Source organism: Musca domestica, unplaced genomic scaffold (assembly GCF_030504385.1).
Source record: "Musca domestica strain aabys unplaced genomic scaffold, Musca_domestica.polishedcontigs.V.1.1 1512, whole genome shotgun sequence".
Lineage (NCBI taxonomy): Eukaryota > Metazoa > Arthropoda > Insecta > Diptera > Muscidae > Musca > Musca domestica.
Genome location: NW_026712209.1, coordinates 1 through 22,923, shown reverse-complemented (window position 1 = coordinate 22,923; position 22,923 = coordinate 1). Strand labels below are relative to the sequence as shown.

At 33.6% G+C, this 22,923-nt stretch overlaps 1 protein-coding gene across 1 annotated transcript; it reads right to left on the bottom strand.

The window, feature by feature from the left end:
- Positions 1 to 243: 243 nt before the first annotated feature.
- On the bottom strand, positions 244 to 19,463 carry LOC101888387 (pickpocket protein 19-like; the record flags this gene model as incomplete). Its single annotated transcript, XM_059119866.1, has 7 exons — positions 19,172 to 19,463; positions 12,802 to 13,438; positions 12,584 to 12,733; positions 12,312 to 12,444; positions 12,188 to 12,241; positions 11,851 to 12,093; positions 244 to 568 (listed from the first exon to the last, which is right to left on the bottom strand). Coding segments are annotated over exons 1-7 (1,772 nt in total), but the record flags the coding sequence as incomplete, so codon positions are not given.
- Positions 19,464 to 22,923: the final 3,460 nt, after the last annotated feature.

Sequence of the window (22,923 nt, the reverse complement as noted above, 5' to 3'; positions counted from 1 at the left end):
GGAGATTGAAGGACCTCCGGGACGAATTGAAGGTTAATAAAGGACCTTTTACGTATTGAGATATAAAATTAGGGAGACAAATGCCGGATATAAAATAAATGTGTTTTTAGATTGGAAAATTTAGTCAACTCAGGTAGACCCCCCCCCCTTTCCCCTCCCCACATTAAAAATCCCTCAACCTAAAAAATAATTTTCGATATTTTTTTCGAATTTTTTCAATATTGATTATTTTTATTATTTGACAAATAGTGTGAGTTTATATAATTTTTATTCATATTCTCCACAATGGATATGCGATTTTTTGCAAAAAGTTTCCGATCCGCCTCATAATAATCCGATGGTCTCCTATAAATATTTGTGATGTTGTTGTTGCTGCTGCCGTTATTGTTACTGCTTTGCATAATATTCTGATTGAACTGCTGTTGGGCTTCATTCCGGCGCAATTCCTGCCTGGCCTGATATTCCCGATAGGCAAATGTGGGTATTTGAATGAAGAGAAAATAGAAGACTTCCACGGCACTGATTAGCGAGCAGCCCATGAAAAGACCCGCAATGCCGCCAAAGGCAACTGAAAAAAAGAGAAAATTAGTAAAATAAGAAATAATAGGAAAAACTTAAAGAAAAATAATTTTTAAAAATCCACCCCTAGGTTTATTTTCAGATAAAATTATTTTTAAAAATCCACGTCTAGGCTTATTGTCAGAAAAAAGTATTTTTAAAAATCCACGTCTAGGCTTATTGTCAGAAAAAATTATTTTTAAAATCCAAGCCTAGGTTTATTGTCAGAAAAAAATATTTTAAAATCCAAGCCTGGTTTATTGTCAGAAAAAATTATTTTTAAAAATCCACGCCTATGGTTTTCTCCGAAAAAAATAATTTTTAAAATTCCACGCCTATGGTTTTCTCCGAAAAAAATAATTTTTAAAATTCCACGCCTATGGTTTTCTCCGAAAAAAATAATTTTTAAAAATCCACGCCTAGGTTTTTCCACTGAAAAATAATTTTTAAAAATCCACGCCTAGGTTTTTCCACAGAAAAATAATTTTTAAAAATCCACGCCTAGGTTTTTGCCCAGAAAAATAATTTTTAAAAATCCAGGCCTAAGTTTTTCCGCGAAAAAAATAATTTTTAAAAATCCACGCCTAGGTTTTTCCACAGAAAAATAATTTTTAAAATTCCACGCCTATGGTTTATTGGGAAATATATAGTTTTTCCTCTTCTTATTATCGGAAAGATTTCCCCGTATATATCTGCCTTTTAAGCGGAACGCACAACGATATTCAATTTTATAGAATATTTATTAAGAAACAAATTGTTGTTAACAAATTGAAATTCAGAACAAGACAATTATACAATTAAATTGTTTGACATTTTCAAACTAGAAAATCACAAAGCTTTTCAAAGAAGGATATGTTTGTTGAAATAAATTAAAACAAAGTATTTTCAAACAAAGTGTTTTTCCAACACTCCACCACAACATGCATATTCTTCCCGTTTTGATTTACTTCAAATTGATTAGACTGACAAATTTTTGATGTTTCGACTTTGCTAGGTTTTTTGTAAATATGTCGGCAACCATATCATTCGTTGGACAATAAACCAATTTTATTGTATTTGATTTTATTAAATCTCTTATGTGATGGTATTTGATGTCCACATGTTTTGTCCGTTTATGATGAACCGGGTTATATGCCAATTGCAAAGCACCTTGATTGTCGACATTGATAGGAACGCGGTTTTCTTGCAGAAATCCCAGTTCGTGATGTAATCGACTTAAATATACAGCTTCCTTCGATGCGTTAGAAGTTGACACATACTCTGCTTCGGTACTGCTCAAAGCGACAATATCTTGTTTCTTGGATTCCCAAGAAATCACACAATTTCCAATAAAAAATACTGATCCAGAATATGACTTTCTATCTGCAGTACATCCTCCCCAATCAGCATCTGCGTAACCAATGAGTTTGCCATTTCCACAACTAAAGTGAAGTTTCATATCTTTAGTACCTTTTAAATATCTTAGAATGTGTTTTGCTGCTGTCCAATGTTCTAAGTGTGGATCCGCATTTCTTTGCGAAAGCTTGGTAACTGAATGGAGTATATCAGGGCGAGTTGTCAGAGCCAAGTAAAGCAGGGAACCGATCAAAGATTGGTATTCGGTGGGATCTATTTTCCTGCATTCACCTTCACAATTACTTTGAAAACCAGGAGTCAGTGGCACTGAAACTGGTCTACAATTCTCCATACCGTACTCCTTTAACATTTCGTTTATGAAATTAGTTTGAGATATTTTAATTTCACCGGTTTTTCCATCTCGATGAAACTCCATTCCTAGGAAGTGCTCTAACAGTCCTTTATCAGTCACATCGAAATTGGTTGCAATTTCTTCCTTAAGTTTCAAAATTTCGTTTTCATTTTCACATCCAACTATTAAATCATCCACATAGACAGCTATTAACATCAAATGACCGTTTCGATTTGATTTATACATACAAGGTTCGTTGTCACATCTGAGAAATCCTATCTTGCACAGAAAGTTATTTAGCGTTAAGTTCCATTCCCGACCCGCTTGTTTAAGGCCATAAAGGGATTTGTTTAAGCGCAGAACTTTATTTTTGTTTTTTTCATCGATAAATCCTTCTGGCTGACGCATATAGATTTCTTCGTGCAATTCTCCGTTTAAATACGCCGTGACTACATCTAGTTGATCTAAATGCATTTTGTGTTCTACCGCTAAAGCTAGTAACATTCGAATAGTGGAATATCTTACCACTGGCGAAAATGTTTCATTGTAGTCTATGCCGAATTTCTGACTACAACCTTTAGCGACTAGCCGTGCCTTATGTCGCTCCACCTGTCCTTTCCTATTTTTCTTGATTGCAAAAACCCATTTGCAATTGATTGCCTTACATCCATGCGGAAGATCTTGCATTGTCCACGTATTATTTTGATGGTGTGATAACATTTCATTTTCCATGGCTTGTTTCCATTTAGCAGATAATTTACTGGATGTTGCTTCTTTATACGTTTTAGGAATACCATCCTCCACCACATTATTCAGTAAGTTATGTTCTTTTCGGGGTCGACCAGGTTTACCAATTCTAATAATCTTTGGTCTACCTCTTCCTCTTTGAACAGTTGCAGGTTCAGGATTTTCTTGCTCATCTGAAGAAGTAAATCCGAAAAAATCTTCTGTATCTTGAAAATTGTCATCCGAACTTGAATGTTCCTCATTGAGTTCTATATTAATTTTCTGTGTTTCTTCCACTTCGGTAGATTCCAGAGATTCAAAATTTTCAGGTGGCACATAAAAATACAATTCTGGTGTTTGCTCTTGTGATTTTTCTAATGCCTTATCTTCATCAAAAATGACGTCCCGTCTTTCCATAACTTTTTCAGATTTAGGATCGTAGAGCCTATTGGCTTTAGACACTAATGAGTATCCAACCATGACCATTTTCTCGCCTTTTTCTTGAAATTTTCCTCTTGCGTTTTTGTTCAGCGCAACAGCTTTAGAACCAAAAACTCTCAAATGATTAACACTTGGTTTCCGCCCAGACCATACCTCCATTGGAGTAGTATTTTCCAAACTTTTTGACGGACTTCTATTTCTTAGATATGTTGCAGTGGCAACCGCTTCGGCCCACAATCTTTGATCAAGCCCTGATTCAATAAGAAGACAACGTCCCATTTCAACTAATGTACGATTTGCTCTCTCCGCTACACCATTTTGTTGTGGGGTGTAGGGAACAGTTAATTGTCGTTTAATTCCATTAGTTTCAAGGTACTTGTTAAATTCGTTGGAAAGATATTCTCCACCATTATCGCTTCTTAATGCTTTAATTTTGCAACCAGTTTGCAACTCCACCATGGCTTTGAATGTCTTAAACTTTTCGAAAACTTCTGACTTTTTCTTCATAAAATATGTGAATATTCTGCGGGATTTATCATCAATAAATGTCACGAAGTACTTTGATCCACCTACAGAATCAACTTTCATCGGACCACATACGTCGGAATGAATTACTTCAAGCAGTTCCTTTGATTTTCTCTCCGATTGTTTGGGAAAAGATGCAGCGTGGATTTTCCCAATCATGCACACATCACATTTCTCGCCACTGTGTGAATTGAATGTCATGCCATTGACCAAATTCTTAGAAGATAACTCTTTCAGGTTTTGATAATTTAGGTGGCCAAATCTTCTATGCCATAGACTATCGGAAGTATTAATAGAAAAAATTTGGTTACTTACAGGTTGAGCATCGAAGACGAACAAATCATTTTTCCTGGCAGCTCTAAAAAGTGTACGGCCTTCATCCGTAATCACAGCACCATTTTTGAAAAAATTCACCGAACATCCATTTTCAACCATCTTGTTTACGGAAATAAAGTTTCCATTCAATTCAGGACAATAGATTACATTCTTCAGTTTAATCTTGCATCCGTTTACTCGCAATTCGACGAATCCTTTTCCTTTGGCTTGGATGACTTTCTTGTCTGCTAACATAATGGTCTCTTCTGAATCTTCAAGACTTGTAAAATAATTCTTCATGGAGCACATATGGCTTGTCGCTCCACTGTCGACACACCATTGCATTAAATCATTTTCTGTTTGCGTTCCGGCTGCAACAGCGATTACTGTGAATGATTTATGTTCACCATCTTTGAACTTGCATTTGTTAGCGTAGTGACCTTTTTTACCACAAACAAAACATGCACCCTTTTCATTTCTTCGATCACCTTTCTTACCACCATTTTTTTTTTTGCCTTGACACCAACAGCTCCGAATGCTTGCTGATTTGTAGATACGCTTCCATTTGTACTTTGTTCTCGCCGATCCCATTCTTCCAGCAATTTCTGTTTTAGAACCATAAGCGTAGGAAGACTGTCCCTTGTTTCCATGGCAATTACAAAATTGTCAAAATCCTTTTCCAAACTCGACAATAGGATTATTACCAAAAGTTCCTCCTGGATTTGTATACCAGCTTCTGCCAATTGATCTGAAATACTAGAGAATTTGTTCAAATATTCAGACATATTTGAGCTGTCCTTCATGCTGAGATTTAATAGCTTCTTATACAATGACACTTTTTGCATAGGACCACTATGTTTATACACATCCTTTAGCTTTTCCCAGGCATCATTTGACGTACTGCAATTCTTGATATAGTTCAGCTGCGAAGGCTTCACACAAAGAGTCAAAGAAGCAAGAGCCTTTTCATCAACATCATCCCATGCTTGTTGTTGTTCTGCAGTCAAATTCGGGATTTTCTTCGCATCACCATTTACATGTTTCCAGCATCCTGTGTGAATTAGCACACTGCGCATTTGCACGGACCATGTCTCATAGTTATGTTCATCTAGCTTCTCAATCTGGAACATTGGAGACGTCGCCATGGCAATTCTTTTCTATGTTCTTGCGTTAACCACAAAATCCAATTCCGCTTAAAATAGACCACAACGCCCTGGGCCCATAACCTATTGGGAAATACATAGTTTTTCCTCTTCTTATTATCGGAAAGATTTCCCCGTATATATCTGCCTTTTAAGCGGAACGCACAACGATATTCAATTTTATAGAATATTTATTAAGAAACAAATTGTTGTTAACAAATTGAAATTCAGAACAAGACAATTATACAAATAAAAATGTTTGACATTTTCAAACTAGAAAATCACAAAGCTTTTCAAAGAAGAATATGTTTGTTGAAATAAATTAAAACAAAGTATTTTCAAACAAAGTGTTTTTCCAACATGGTTTTCTCCGAAAAAAAATAATTTTTAAAATTCCACGCCTATGGTTTTCTCCGAAAAAAATAATTTTTAAAAATCCACGCCAAGGTTTTTCCACAGAAAAATAATTTTTAAAATTCCACGCCTATGGTTTTCTCCGAAAAAAATAATTTTTAAAGTTCCACGCCTATGGTTTTCTCCGAAAAAAATAATTTTTAAAGTTCCACGCCTATGATTTTCTCCGAAAAAAATAATTTTTAAAAATCCACGCCTAGGTTTTTGGCCAGAAAAATAATTTTTAAAAATCCACGCCTATGGTTTTCTTCGAAAAAAATAATTTTTAAAAATCCACGCCTATGGTTTTTGTTGTGGAAACGAAGCAATCCACTACTATTCTTATATAAAGAAGGCTTTGGCTTTTTGTATTGAGAATATGTCATTGAAAGAAAATTTTATTCATTGTCTATTCTTTGCACGAAACACATATAATTTGTTACTCATGCCAATTGAAGAATAAATCAACTCGAATTCTATAATCCTATAATCCTCGCGTTTTAATAGGTTATGGGCCCAGAAGAGGCAAAATAACTGCGAATTAATCAAAATCTATTAAGTTGCAATAATTTTAAAGGATTAGAATTTTGAATCAAAGGATTTGTTCGACTGGAAAATGGCTGGTATGGTACGTATAGAACCGCTAAACGCGGAAAACTACGACACATGGAAACTGCAGATGCGTGCTATTTTGGTGAAAAACGATTTGTGGGGATATGTCGACGGAAATGGCGAATGCCCCAGAGAAGAAATTGCAGCAGTTGCTTGGAAAAGGCAAGACCAAAAGGCAGCGGCAGATATAATGCTGGCAATGAGTCCCTCCGAACTGGGGTTAATAGCGGAATGTGAAAGTGCAAGAGAAATTTGGTTGCGATTGGAGTCTACGTATCAATCGAAAGGACCTGCGCGAAAAGCAACATTGTTGAAAAGAGTGGCATTGTCTCGAATGCGCGAAAGTGATAAAGTTCGTGATCACTTAAACGATTTTTTCGATGCCGTGGCAAAATTAAAAGAAATCGGAGTTGCAATAGGAGACGAGCTCTTGGCAATTTTACTATTGTATAGTCTTCCGGAATCGTTCGAAACTTTTCGATGTGCTTTAGAGACTCGCGATGAATTACCGAAACCAGAAGTTTTGCGTGTTAAAATTTTAGAAGAATCTGAATCAAGAAAGTCGAAAGAGAATAGTGATGCGTCCAATGTCCTTTATGCTAAGAAATATCAACCTAAAGATAGACAAACGAAACCTAAGCAAAATAATGGATGTTTTAAGTGCGGAAAAGTCGGACATTTCGCGAAAAACTGTAAATCTAAAACCGGTAAGAATGTTCATAGTACACAAAAAGTGGAAGAAAATAGAAAACCGAATGTGTCATTGATGACAAAGGAAACAGTTTGTTTGTGTCCTGATTTGAAATCAAAATGGTGTTTGGACAGTGGTTGTACATCGCATATGACTGCCAATAAAGACAATTTTAAAAATATGTCGGCAGTGGATCAGACTTTGAACTTGGCAAATAATAATTGTACAAAAATTAGTGGAATCGGAAACGTTGAAGTTTCAGTAAATAATAGAGGTTCGGAAACAAATTTGGAATTAAAAGACGTTCTTTATGTAACCGATTTAAGAACGAACTTGCTGTCTGTGTCAAAAATAACAGACAAAGGTTACGAGGTAAGATTTCGCAAAAACGATGCAGTTGTAATCGGCAAAGGCAATAAGGTGATTTTAACAGCTGAAAGAGTCGGAAACTTGTACTATATTCAAAACCTGGAAAATTCTGTGAATATTGTTGAACCTAAGAATGAACTGGATGAGTGGCATTATAAAATGGGCCACATTAATGAAAGAGATTTAAAAGAAATGGCAAAGAGTGACGCAGTTTATGGTTTGAAATTCAGAAGTGATCTAAAATTATCACCCTGTGAGGTGTGCCTCAGTGAAAAGCAAACGCGGGAAAAATTTCCAAAGAATGAACACAAAACGTGTACAGATTTGCTTGAAATAATACATAGTGACGTTTGCGGACCGATGAGAAATGAGTCGAATGGTGGTGCAAAATATTTTGTAACTTTTATTGATGAAAAATCTCGCTGGTGCGAAGTATATTTTCTAAGCCACAAGTCGGAAGTACTTTCAGTTTTTCAGAAATTCAAAACGTATGCTGAAAATTTGACTGGTCGTAGAATCAAGGCGCTTCAGTCGGATAACGGTAAGGAATACTGTAATCGGGAATTCGACACATATTTGGAGAAATGTGGCATAAAACGACGACTTAGCACCCCATACACGCCACAACAGAATGGTATGGCAGAACGTAAAAACAGAACACTTGTGGAGATGGCCAGGTGTATGATGAAACATGCTGGTGCACCGTCATCATTTTGGGCCGAAGCTATAAATACTGCCTGTTATATTAGAAATCGATGTGTTACTTCAGCTACAGGAGAAATACCGTACAAAGTGTGGACAGATAAGAAACCTACCCTGATGCACATGCAAGTATTTGGTTCCAAGGGTTATGTTTTAAATAAGAAGGCCAAATCTAAATTTGAATCAAGATCTGAATTGTGTGTTTTTGTGGGCTATTCCTCAGAGTCAAAAGCCTATCGTATGTGGTGTCCGCGGAAAGGAGATGTTATTATCAGTAGAGACGTCAAATTTATAAATGAGAGTGGATTTGGAAAGTCCTATGATGGCTTCTACGAAACTAGGCCATGCGATGAAATTGAAATTGAGTATGAAGATAAGACTCCAGGATACGAGCAACAAGAGGAAACTTCAAATGAAGGTATGTCAAGTGACGTTGAAAACGAAACAATAATTGAAATTGCACGAACTCAAAAGAGATCCAGAGGACGTCCGAAACTTGAAAGAGATGGAAAAAGGGGAAGACCAAGAAAATTATTCCATAAAGAGCAAAATAATGAGGAAACGGATCAGCATGGGCTTACAGAGGATGAAACGTTCGAAGAGTGTGAGTTCGCATATTTGTCTAATCAAAGTGATCCGACAACAATAGATGAAGCATTAAAAAGCCCAGATGCAAATGAATGGGAAAAGGCTATAGAAGACGAATATATGTCCCAAATTAAGAACAATACTTGGGAAATAGTTGAGAAACCGCCTGAAAGGACTGTTGTGGGAAGTCGATTGGTATTTCGAACAAAAGGAGACGGGAAGAAAAAAGTACGATTAGTGGCAAAAGGATATGCACAACGACCCGGTGAAGATTTCCACGAAACCTACTCTCCAGTTGCGCGATCATCGTCAATTAGACTTTTGGCAGCTTTAGCAGCAGAATTTAATCTGGAAATGGAGTTAGATGAAAACGTATACATGCAAGTTCCCGATGAACTAGAACCAATGCTGTCAAGAATGAAAGATGATAAATCTTTTAAGAAATGCAGCGAAGAGGCAAAAGAAATTGGTTGCAGATGGCTTAAAGATTTGAAGAATAAGAAATATCCTGTTTGTAAGCTAAATAAAGCTTTATATGGTTTGCGCCAATCTGGTCTCATGTGGTACTACAAATTGACAGCGGAATTGAAATCATTAGGTCTGAAACCATGTGCGCAGGATCCGTGTTTATTCTCGAAAAGAGAAGGGAATAAGATTTTATTGATTTCCATATATGTTGACGACTTATTGTTGGCTTCCAATGATCCGAAATGGATAAACTCCATAAAGTTGTCACTATCCAAGTCGTTTGATATGAAGGATATTGGTCAAGTAAAGGAATGTTTGGGGATAACATTTGAACAAAATTGTGATTTAAATGAGGTGTTTCTGTCTCAACGTAAGTACGCCGAATTGTTACTTGATCGTTTTGGTATGACAGATTGTAAACCCTCCTCGACGCCCATGGAAGCAAATTGCAAATTGGCAGTACCGTCAAAAATGTGTAAAGTAACCATGTCTAAGTATCCATATCAGAAGTTAATAGGTGCATTAACGTTTTTAGCAGTCACAACGCGGCCTGATATTGCATATGCGGTAAATTTTATGAGTCAGTTCAATACAAACTACAGCGAAGAACATTGGAAAGCAGTTAAAAGAATACTGAGGTATTTGAAAGGAACTCTTGATTGTGGGCTTTCATACAAGAAAACGAATACATATTTATTTGGATTAGTCGACGCCGATTGGGGTGGAAATATGTCCGATCGTCGTTCATATTCTGGCTATGCATTTATACTGGCTGGAGGTGCAATTAGTTGGGAAGCACGAAAACAGAGAACGGTTTCGCTTTCCAGTACAGAGGCTGAATATATTGCTATAACGGAGGCAACTAAAGAGGCTCTTTACTTGAAAGAAATTTTGAAGAGTATTGGTTTGAATACAGGTGATGTCATTCTGTATAATGACAGTCAAAGTGCTCAAAAACTTGCACAAAATTTCGGATACAGCGCCCGTACAAAACATATTGATATTCGTCAACATTTCGTACGCGATTGTGTCAAAAATAAAGAAATATCACTTAAATATCTCTCAACGGAGAATATGCCTGCTGACTTGCTGACAAAAGGACTCAACAGAAACAAGCATAACTTTTGTTCGAAAAACTTGGGTTTAGATAATCAAGGACAGTAGTGTATTTACTTCGAGGGGAGGTGTTGTGGAAACGAAGCAATCCACTACTATTCTTATATAAAGAAGGCTTTGGCTTTTTGTATTGAGAATATGTCATTGAAAGAAAATTTTATTCATTGTCTATTCTTTGCACGAAACACATATAATTTGTTACGCATACAAATTGAAGAATAAATCAACTCGAATTCTATAATCCTATAATCCTCGCGTTTTAATAGTTTTCTTCGAAAAAAATAATTTTTAAAAATCCACGCCTAGGTTTTTTGCCCAGAAAAATAATTTTTAAAAAATCCACGCCTAGGTTTTTTGCCCAGAAAAATAATTTTTAAAAAATCCACGCCTAGGTTTTTTGCCCAGAAAAATAATTTTTAAAAAATCCACGCCTATGGTTTTCTCCGAAAAAAATAATTTTTAAAAATCCACGCCTATGGTTTTCTCCGAAAAAAATAATTTTTAAAAATCCACGCCTATGGTTTTCTCCGAAAAAAATAATTTTTAAAAATCCACGCCTATGGTTTTCTCCGAAAAAAATAATTTTTAAAAATCCACGCCTATGGTTTTCTCCGAAAAAAATAATTTTAAAAATCCACGCCTATGGTTTTCACCGAAAAAAATAATTTTTAAAAATCCACGCCTATGGTTTTCTCCGAAAAAAATAATTTTTAAAAATCCACGCCTATGGTTTTCTCCGAAAAAAATAATTTTTAAAAATCCACGCCTATGGTTTTCTCCGAAAAAAATAATTTTTAAAAATCCACGCCTATGGTTTTCTCCGAAAAAAATAATTTTTAAAAATCCACGCCTATGGTTTTCTCCGAAAAAAATAATTTTTAAAAATCCACGCCTATGGTTTTCTCCGAAAAAAATAATTTTTAAAAATCCACGCCTATGGTTTTCTCCGAAAAAAATAATTTTTAAAAATCCACGCCTATGGTTTTCTCCGAAAAAAATAATTTTTAAAAATCCACGCCTATGGTTTTCTCCGAAAAAAATAATTTTTAAAAATCCACGACTAGGTTTTTGCACAGAAAAATAATTTTTAAAAATCCACGCCTAGGTTTTTGCACAGAAAAATAATTTTTAAAAATCCACGCCTATGGTTTTCTCCGAAAAAAGTAATTTTTAAAAATCCACGACTATGGTTTTCTCCGAAAAAAATAATTTTTAAAAATCCACGCCTGGGTTTTATGACCAGAAAAATAATTTTTAAAAATACACGCTTAGTTTTTTTACCCAGAAAATTAATTTTTAAAAATCCATGCCTAAGTTTTTTGCCCAGAAAAATAATTTTGAAAAATCCATGCCTAGGTTTTTTGCCCAGAAAAATAATTTTTAAAAATCCACGCCTAGGTTTTTTGTCCAGAAAAATAATTTTTAAAAATCAACGCATTGGTTTATCTTTGGAAAAATAATTTTTAAAAATTCCCATTCCTTCCATAAGAAAACGATTTCAACATCCTCCAACTTACCCATTAAATCAATCCAGCTAAACACCAAATTTGTACAATAAACCATCATTGTTTCCGATCGGAAGTGGATATCCAAATCCACATATGATTTATTGCCACGTACATCCGGTGGCAGAAATGTCGGTCGGACATAGGTCATGTACTGCAATGAATAGCAATTATTGAAGCATTTGCACTTCATGCCGGTGTGGGTTTGGCGAACATATTCATCAGCGCCCTCTTGGTGAGTGTAGCGGAAATAATCTGAAAATTGATGAAATGCGCGAGGAAATCAATTATAGCAGGAATAGAAGAGGAGGAGGAGATAAGCATTTTTTATTGGCCTGAGTACACCTACCATTGTTACGTGCCAGGCACACCAAATCTGTTACGCGGCAGGGCTTGTATTGTCCTGTGGAAAAAGCGATGATTTTAGTTTTTTTTTTTTTTTTCAGATGAAAGGGGGAGGGGGTCGAAAATACCTGGTGGAAAAAGGATATCCATGGTGCAATTGCAGTACTTCTCCAAATAGCCTCGATGACATTCAGCATGGCAATTCTCAATCATATAATCGAAACCTTCCAAAACCTTGAAGTCATGGAGATGATGTTCGTCCTTCAGAAAAAAAAATATTTTTTAATGCATTTTTCTTTCAGGGCCCCTCAAATCAACAAAAATTAGTTAAAAACATTTTTTTAAGGATTCCAGGACTTTTTTAAAAATATTTTTTCAAGGACATTCCCCTGATACTCACATGGAACACACACTGCCTCTGGGCCGATGTCAAGCTCCTGGTATTTTCGTCATAGAAATAAATTGTGGGATCTATGCCAACCGTGGTGTCCGTGTTTTCCGGTATGAAAAATGGCTCCCGGTGCCAGACCTTGGGCTCCGAAACCATAACCTAAAAAATATTAAAAATCGGAAAAATTAAAATTCCATTTCAAAAAAATATCTCCCTCTCCAACTCACCAAAATCCCCTTCTCCACCTCCGAGCTGTAGTGGTTCTCCCGATTGATGAGCACCTTAACGGTCAGGGCACTTTGCGGACCCGCACTTCCCGTACGCCAAGGATATTTTGCATCATTTTTCTGCCTCTCCCTACCCTCCTCCGTCTCCAAGCTATTAAAACTCCAACAAATGCCACTCTTGCTGCGCCGCTTCAGGAATATATCACAGCAATTCATTTCACGATGACGCCACACGCAATCCTCCAGCAACTCATCACAGTTCCAGGCCATAAACTCATAGACCAGCGAGAAATTCACATTTGCCACTAACTGCAGGGTTTGATTTTCCAGCGGGGCAAATAAATCGAAATAGGCGAATTCGATACGATCATAGCGTCCTATGACCAATTCGAAGAGATTCAGCGTTTCGTTATCTGTCACGCCCGGCAAGAAACGTTCCTTGGCCTCATCGATGCGTTGCCAATTCAGGCGATTCACATTGCAAATGGTGATGGTGGGGAAGGGGATTTTATAGACCGGGGCACCGGTGTCGTCGACAATCGATTGCAGATTGCCGGCATTGAAACGATCCGAGAGGAAAATGCAAACATAGGTGGTACCAAAGACGGCCAGGCTGAGGGTCAGCAGCCAGAAAAGTCTGCAAAAAGGAGGGGAAAGATTTTTCTTAAATAAAAACGCGAACGAAAAAAAATATTCTTAAAAAATCCACGCCTTTGGTAGTCCTTGAAAAAATATTTTTTAAAAAATCCACGCCTTTGGTAGTCCTTGAAAAAATATTTTTTAAAACATCCACGCCTTTGGTAGTCCTTGAAAAAATATTTTTTTAAAAATCCACGCCTTTGGTAGTCCTTGAAAAAATATTTTTTTAAAAAATCCACGCCTTTGGTAGTCCTTGAAAAAATATTTTTTAAAAAATCCACGCCTTTGGTAGTCCTTGAAAAAATATTTTTTAAAAAATCCACGCCTTTGGTAGTCCTTGAAAAAATATTTTTTTAAAAAATCCACGCCTTTGGTAGTCCTTGAAAAAATATTTTTTAAAAAATCCACGCCTTTGGTAGTCCTTGAAAAAATATTTTTTAAAAAATCCACGCCTTGGTAGTCCTTGAAAAAATATTTTTAAAAAATCCACGCCTTGGTAGTCCTTGAAAAAATATTTTTTAAAAAATCCACGCCCTTGGTAGTCCTTGAAAAAATATTTTTTAAAAAATCCACGCCTTTGGTAGTCCTTGAAAAAATATTTTTAAAAAATCCACGCCTTTGGTAGTCCTTGAAAAATATTTTTTAAAAAATCCACGCCTTTGGTAGTCCTTGAAAAATATTTTTTAAAAAATCCACGCCTTATGTAGTCCTTGAAAAATATTTTTAAAAAATCCACGCCTTAAGTAGTCCTTGAAAAATATTTTTTAAAAAATCCACGCCTTTGGTAGTCCTTGAAAAAATATTTTTTAAAAAATCCACGCCTTTGGTAGTCCTTGAAAAAATATTTTTTAAAAAAATCCACGCCTTTGGTAGTCCTTGAAAAAATATTTTTTAAAAAATCCACGCCTTTGGTAGTCCTTGAAAAAATATTTTTTAAAAAATCCACGCCTTTGGTAGTCCTTGAAAAAATATTTTTTAAAAAATCCACGCCTTTGGTAGTCCTTGAAAAAATATTTTTTAAAAAATCCACGCCTTTGGTAGTCCTTGAAAAAATATTTTTTAAAAAATCCACGCCTTTGGTAGTCCTTGAAAAAATATTTTTTAAAAAATCCACGCCTTTGGTAGTCCTTGAAAAAATATTTTTTAAAAAATCCACGCCTTTGGTAGTCCTTGAAAAAATATTTTTTAAAAAATCCACGCCTTTGGTAGTCCTTGAAAAATATTTTTTAAAAAATCCACGCCTCTGGTAGTCCTTGAAAAAATATTTTTAAAAAATCCACGCCTTTGGTAGTCCTTGAAAAAATATTTTTTAAAAAATCCACGCCTTTGGTAGTCCTTGAAAAAATATTTTTTAAAAAATCCACGCCTTTGGTAGTCCTTGAAAAAATATTTTTTAAAAAATCCACGCCTTTGGTAGTCCTTGAAAAAATATTTTTTAAAAAATCCACGCCTTTGGTAGTCCTTGAAAAAATATTTTTTAAAAAATCCACGCCTTTGGTAGTCCTTGAAAAAATATTTTTTAAAAAATCCACGCCTATGGTAGTCCTTGAAAAAATATTTTTTAAAAAATCCACGCCTTTGGTAGTCCTTGAAAAAATATTTTTTAAAAAATCCACGCCTTTGGTAGTCCTTGAAAAAATATTTTTTAAAAAATCCACGCCTTTGGTAGTCCTTGAAAAAATATTTTTTAAAAAATCCACGCCTGTGGTAGTCCTTGAAAAAATATTTTTTAAAAAATCCACGCCTTTGGTAGTCCTTGAAAAAATATTTTTTAAAAATTCCACGCCTTTGGTAGTCCTTGAAAAAATATTTTTTAAAAAATCCACGCCTTTGGTAGTCCTTGAAAAAATATTTTTTAAAAAATCCACGCCTTTGGTAGTCCTTGAAAAAATATTTTTAAAAAATCCACGCCTTTGGTAGTCCTTGAAAAAATATTTTTTAAAAAATCCACGCCTTTGGTAGTCCTTGAAAAAATATTTTTTAAAAAATCCACGCCTTTGGTAGTCCTTGAAAAAATATTTTTTAAAAAATCCACGCCTTTGGTAGTCCTTGAAAAAATATTTTTTAAAAAATCCACGCCTTTGGTAGTCCTTGAAAAAATATTTTTTAAAAAATCCACGCCTTTGGTAGTCCTTGAAAAAATATTTTTTAAAAAATCCACGCCTTTGGTAGTCCTTGAAAAAATATTTTTTAAAAAATCCACGCCTTTGGTAGTCCTTGAAAAAATATTTTTTAAAAAATCCACGCCTTATATAGAGCTTGAAAAAATATTCTTAAAAAAATCCACTCCTTATAAAGAGCTTGAAAAAATATTCTTAAAAAAATCCACGCCTTATATAGAGCTTGAAAAAATATTTTTAAAAAAATCCACGCCTTATATAGACCTTGAAAAAATATTTTTTAAAAAATCCACGCCTTATATAGACCTTGAAAAAATATTATTTAAAAAATATTTTTTTAAAAAATCCACGCCTTACTGGGAGGTCGTTGAAAAAATATTATTTAAAAAATCCACGCCTTTGGTAGTCCTTGAAAAAATATTTTTTAAAAAATCCACGCCTTTGGTAGTCCTTGAAAAAATATTTTTTAAAAAATCCACGCCTTATATAGACCTTGAAAAAATATTATTTAAAAAATATTTTTTAAAAAATGCACGCCTTACTGGGAGGTCCTTGAAAAAATATTATTTAAAAAATATTTTTTAAAAAATCCACGCCTTTGGTAGTCCTTGTAAAAATATTCTTTAAAAAATATTTTTTAAAAAATCCACGCCTTACTGGGAGGTCCTTGAAAAAATATTATTTAAAAAATATTTTTTAAAAAATCCACGCCTTTGGTAGTCCTTGTAAAAATATTCTTTAAAAAATATTTTTTAAAAAATCCACACCTTACTGGGAGGTCCTTGAAAAAATATTATTTAAAAAATATTTTTTAAAAAATCCACGCCTTACTGGGAGGTCCTTGAAAAAATATTATTTAAAAAATATTTTTTTAAAAAATCCACGCCTTACTGGGAGGTCCTTGAAAAAATATTATTTAAAGAATATTTTTTTTAAAAATCCACGCCTTTGGTAGTCCTTGTAAAAATATTCTTTAAAAAATATTTTTTAAAAAATCCACGCCTTACTGGGAGGTCCTTGAAAAAATATTATTTAAAAATATTTTTTAAAAAATCCACGCCTTACTGGGAGGTCCTTGAAAAAATATTATTTAAAAATATTTTTTTAAAAAATCCACGCCTTTGGTAGTTCTTGTAAAAATATTCTTTAAAAAATATTTTTTAAAAAATCCACGCCTTACTGGGAGGTCCTTGAAAAAATATTATTTAAAAAATATTTTTTAAAAAATCCACGCCTTACTGGGAGGTCGTTGAAAAAATATTTTTTTAAAAAATCCACGCCTTACTGGGAGGTCGTTGAAAAAATATTTTTTTAAAAAATCCACGCCTTACTGGGAGGTCGTTGAAAAAATATTTTTTTAAAAAATCCACGCCTTACTGGGAGGTCGTTGAAAAAATATTATTTAAAAAATCCACGCCTTTGGTAGTCCTTGAAAAAATATTTTTTAAAAAATCCACGCCTTTGGTAGTCCTTGAAAAAATGTTTTTTAAAAAATCCACGCCTTTGGTAGTCCTTGAAAAAATATTTTTTACAAAATCCACGCCTTTGGTAGTCCTTGAAAAAATATTTTTTAAAAAATCCGCGCCTTTGGTAGTCCTTGAAAAAATATTTTTTAAAAAATATTTTTTAAAAAATCCACGCCTTACTGGGAGGTCCTTGAAAAAATATTATTTAAAAAATATTTTTTAAAAAATCCACGCCTTTGGTAGTCCTTGTAAAAATATTCTTTAAAAAATATTTTTTAAAAAATCCACGCCTTACTGGGAGGTCCTTGAAAAAATATTATTTAAAAAATATTTTTTAAAAATTCCACGCCTTATTGGGAGGTCCTTGAAAAAATATTATTTAAAAAATATTTTTTAAAAAATCCACGCCTTTGGTAGTCCTTGTAAAAATATTCTTTAAAAAATATTTTTTAAAAAATCCACGCCTTACTGGGAGGTCGTTGAAAAAATATTATTTAAAAAATCCACGCCTTACTGGGAGGTCGTTGAAAAAATATTTTTTTAAAAAATCCACGCCTTAATGGGAGGTCGTTGAAAAAATATTATTTTAAAAATCCACGCCTTTGGTAGTCCTTGAAAAAATATTTTTTAAAAATCCACGCCTTTGGTAGTCCTTGAAAAAATATTTTTAAAAAATCCACGCCTTTGGTAGTCCTTGAAAAATATTTTTTAAAAAATCCACGCCTTTGGTAGTCCTTGAAAAAATATTTTTTAAAAAATCCACGCCTTTGGTAGTCCTTGAAAAAATATTTTTTAAAAAATCCACGCCTTTGGTAGTCCTTGAAAAAATATTTTTTAAAAAATCCACGCCTTTGGTAGTCCTTGAAAAAATATTTTTTAAAAAATCCACGCCTTTGGTAGTCCTTGAAAAAATATTTTTTAAAAAATCCACGCCTTTGGTAGTCCTTGAAAAAATATTTTTTAAAAAATCCACGCCTTTGGTAGTCCTTGAAAAAATATTTTTAAAAAATCCACGCCTTTGGTAGTCCTTGAAAAAATATTTTTTAAAAAATCCACGCCTTTGGTAGTCCTTGAAAAAATATTTTTTAAAAAATCCACGCCTTTGGTAGTCCTTGAAAAAATATTTTTTAAAAAATTGCACGCCTTATATAGAGGTTGAAAAAATATTCTTTAAAAAATCCACGCCTTATATAGAGCTTGAAAAAATATTCTTAAAAAAAGCCACGCCTTATAAAGAGCTTAAAAAATATTCTTAAAAAAATCCACGCCTTATAAAGAGCTTGAAAAAATATTCTTAAAAAAATCCACGCCTTATATAGAGCTTGAAAAAATATTCTTAAAAATCCACGCCTTATATAGAGCTTGAAAAAATATTCTTAAAAAATCCACGCCTTATATAGAGCTTGAAAAAATATTCTTTAAAAAATCCACGCATCGGTTGGTCCTTGAAAAAAATATTCTTTAAAAAACCCACGCATCGGTTGGTCCTTGAAAAAAATATTCTTTAAAAAATCCACGCCTCTTGTGGACCTTGAAAAAATATTCTTTAAAAAATCCACGCCTCTTGTAGACCCTGAGAAAATATTCTTTAAAAAATCCACGCCTGTGTTTGGTCCTTAAAAAAATACCCCTTAGAGAATCTGCATATATGCGAAATGTTCTATTTAATTTGTTGTTATTTATATCCTTTTCCTGACAACATTCTTAATAGGTGTTGAGAATTTTCAAAAATATATTCTGCATAATTGGCACGCGACCATTTTTGCAAAGCCATGTGCTAGCTTCGTGACAAAATGTCATTTTTATAGAAATAGTTGCAAAAAAATCTGGTGCAGTGTGTCATTTGTTTTCTGCCAGAGTTAGAGGAAGTCCTTTTGAGAAGGTAGTTCAAGGCAATGACTTAAATGAGGACTATATTTAAATCGCTCTCCAAATCAAATGAGCCTCCTTTTAATAAAAATATCCTTAAGGTCCATCCACAGAGATTTCAAATAATCAAATTCTTCCGAACAAGGTTTAAGTTTTCGGACATCAGTCCGTAGCAGACCAAAAACGTTTTCCGATTTTTTTAAGTCTTTTCAAAGCCACCTAACCAAGGACCCTATAACGTCCTCTATTGACCACAAGTCTCGACTCCACACTCACCTCTCATATTTATTGGCATTGCGATTGAACAACCGTCCCATGCCATGTACCGTGGTCTTCTCACTGAAGGCAGCCAACAACTCCAAGAGATCATCCTTCAGCTTGAGCAGATATTCCTTGCGACTGGCACAGCTGCGATTTTGGGAATCACGATGAGAATATTTCTGATTGAGGCGACGAATGGCCTCCGGTTGGGCTGGCCTGAAATCCGGATAGGCCATTATGGCCATAGCATTACAATACCGACTGCTTGCGAGAGAAAAAAAACCGTTTGACAATTCCTAAAGGATAACGAGTGTCCTTCTTGGCCAAGGGCCAAATTATAACTAATCCGTCACCAGCCAGTCAATTATCATTTCTATGTCGAAAAAATGAAGTTTATGGCCGCCTGTAATGTTTTGATGCCCATTGACATTTCCAGTCAAGTTTGCTCTCTATGCAAACAGGATAAAGGATAATAATGGGGTGGCATAGGCAACACAGGGGAACAAGGATTTTGACAAAAAATAAAAATGACTAACGAAAAATGTATTTTTGGGGATTTTCTCAAGGAACACAGGCGTGGATTTTTAAAAAATATTTTTTCAAGGACTCACCAAAGGCGAGGATTTTTAAAAAATATTTTTTCAAGGACTGACCAAAGACTTGGATTTTTAAAAAATATTTTTTCAAGGACTCACCAAAGGCGGGGATTTTTAAAAAATATTTTTTCAAGGACTGACCAAAGACTTGGATTTTTAAAAAATATTTTTTCAAGGACTCACCAAAGGCGGGGATTTTTAAAAAATATTTTTTCAACGACTAATTAAATGCGTGGATTTTTAAAAAATATTTTTTCAAGGACCAAACGCATGCGTGGATTTTTTAAAGAATATTTTTTCAAGGGCCAAACACAGGCGTGGATTTTTTAAAAAATGATTTTTGAAGGACCAAACACAGGCGTGGATTTTTTAAAGAATATTTTTTCAAGGACCAAACACAGGCGTGGATTTTTTAAAGAATATTTTTTCAAGGACTAACCAAAGGCGTGGATTTTTAAAAAATATTTTTTCAAGGACTAACCAAAGGCGTGGATTTTTTAAAGAATATTTTTCCCAGGACCAAATACAGGCGTGGATTTTTTAAAGAATATTTTTTCAAGGACCAAATACAGGCGTGGATTTTTTAAAGAATATTTTTTCAAGGACCAAATACAGGCGTGGATTTTTTAAAAAATATTTTTTCCAGGACTAACCAAAGGTGGATTTTTTAAAGAATATTTTTTCAAGGACTAACCAAAGGCGTGGATTTTTTAAAAAATATTTTTTCAAGGACTAACCAAAGGCGTGGATTTTTTAAAGAATATTTTTCCCAGGACCAAACACAGGCGTGGATTTTTTATAGACTATTTTTTCAAGGACCAAATACAGGCGTGGATTTTTTAAAAAATATTTTTTCAAGGACCAAACACAGGCGTGGATTTTTTAAAGAATATTTTTTCAAGGACTAACCAAAGGCGTGGATTTTTTAAAAAATATTTTTTCAAGGACTAACCAAAGGCGTGGATTTTTTAAAGAATATTTTTTCAAGGACCAAACACAGGCGTAGATTTTTTAAAGAATATCTTTTCAAGGACCAAACACAGGCGTGGATTTTTTAAAGAATATTTTTTCAAGGACCAAACACAGGCGTGGATTTTTTAAAGAATATTTTTTCAAGGACCAAACACAGGCGTGGATTTTTTAAAGAATATTTTTTCAAGGACCAAACACAGGCGTGGATTTTTTAAAGAATATTTTTTCAAGGACCAAACACAGGCGTGGATTTTTAAAAGAATATTTTTTCAAGGACCAAACACAGGCGTGGATTTTTTAAAGAATATTTTTTCAAGGACCAAACACAGGCGTGGATTTTTAAAGAATATTTTTTCAAGGACCAAACACAGGCGTGGATTTTTTTAAAGAATATTTTTTCAAGGACCAAACACAGGCGTGGATTTTTTAAAGAATATTTTTTCAAGGACCAAACACAGGCGTGGATTTTTTAAAGAATATTTTTCAAGGACCAAACACAGGCGTGGATTTTTTAAAGAATATTTTTTCAAGGACCAAACACAGGCGTGGATTTTTTAAAGAATATTTTTTCAAGGACCAAACACAGGCGTGGATTTTTTAAAGAATATTTTTTCAAGGACCAAACACAGGCGTGGATTTTTTAAAGAATATTTTTTCAAGGACCAAACACAGGCGTGGATTTTTTAAAGAATATTTTTTCAAGGACCAAACACAGGCGTGGATTTTTTAAAGAATATTTTTTAAAGGACTAACCAAAGGCGTGGATTTTTAAAAAATATTTTTTCAATGACTAACCAAAGGCATGGATTTTTTAAAGAATATTTTTCAAGGACTAACCAAAGGCGTGGATTTTTAAAAATATTTTTTCAAGGACCAATAGAGGCGTGGATTTTTTAAAGAATATATTTTCAAGGACCAATAGAGGCGTGGATTTTTAAAAATATTTTCTCAAGGACAAACCGAAGGCGTGGATTTTTAAAAATATTTTTTCAAGGACCAATAGAGGCGTGGATTTTTTAAAGAATATATTTTCAAGGACCAATAGAGGCGTGGATTTTTAAAAAATATTTTCTCAAGGACTAACCGAAGGCGTGGATTTTTAAAAAATATTTTTTCAAGGACCAATAGAGGCGTGGATTTTTTAAAGAATATATTTTCAAGGACCAATAGAGGCGTGGATTTTTAAAAAATATTTTTTCAAGGACTAACCAAAGGCGTGGATTCTTAAAAAATATTTTTTCAAGGACTAACCAAAGGTGTGGATTTTTAAAAAATATTTTTTTAAGGACTAAACAAAGGCGTGGATTTTTAAAAAATATTTTTTTAAGGACCAATAGAGGCGTGGATTTTTAAAAAATATTTTTTTAAGGACCAATAGAGGCGTGGATTTTTAAAAAATATTTTTTCAAGGACCAATAGAGGCGTGGATTTTTAAAAAATATTTTTTTAAGGACTAACCAAAGGCGTGGATTTTTAAAAAAATATTTTTTTAAGGACTAACGAAAGGCATGGATTTTTAAAAAATATTTTTTCAAGGACCAAAAACAGGTGTGGAGTTTTTAAAAAAAAATTAAGGACTAACCAAAGGCATGGATTTTTAAAAAATATTTTTTCAAAGACTAACGAAAGGCATGGATTTTTAAAAAATATTTTTTCAAAGACTAACGAAAGGCATGGATTTTTAAAAAATATTTTTTCAAGGACCAAAAACAGGTGTGGATTTAAAAAAAAATCAAGGACTAACCAAAGGCATGGATTTTTAAAAAATATTTTTTCAAAGACTAACGAAAGGCATGGATTTTTAAAAAATATTTTTTTAAGGACCAAAAACAGGTGTGGATTTTTTTTTTAAAAAAAAATTAAGGACTTAGCGAAGGCGTGGATTCTTAAAAAATATTTTTTCAAAGACTAACCAAAGGCGTGGATTTTTAAAAAAATATTTTTTCAAGGACTAACCATAAGCGTTGATTTTTAAAAAAAATTTTCAAGGACTAACCAAATGCGCGGATTTTTAAAAAAATAGTTTTTCAAGGACTAAACATAGGCGTTAATTTTTAAAAATTATTTTTTCAAGGACTAACCAAAGGCGTGGATTGTTAAGAAATATTTTTCAAGGACCAAACACAGCACCAAAAGATATTTTATTTATAAGAAAATATTTTTTTGCAATTACAAACAGGTCGTAGATTTCTCAAAAAA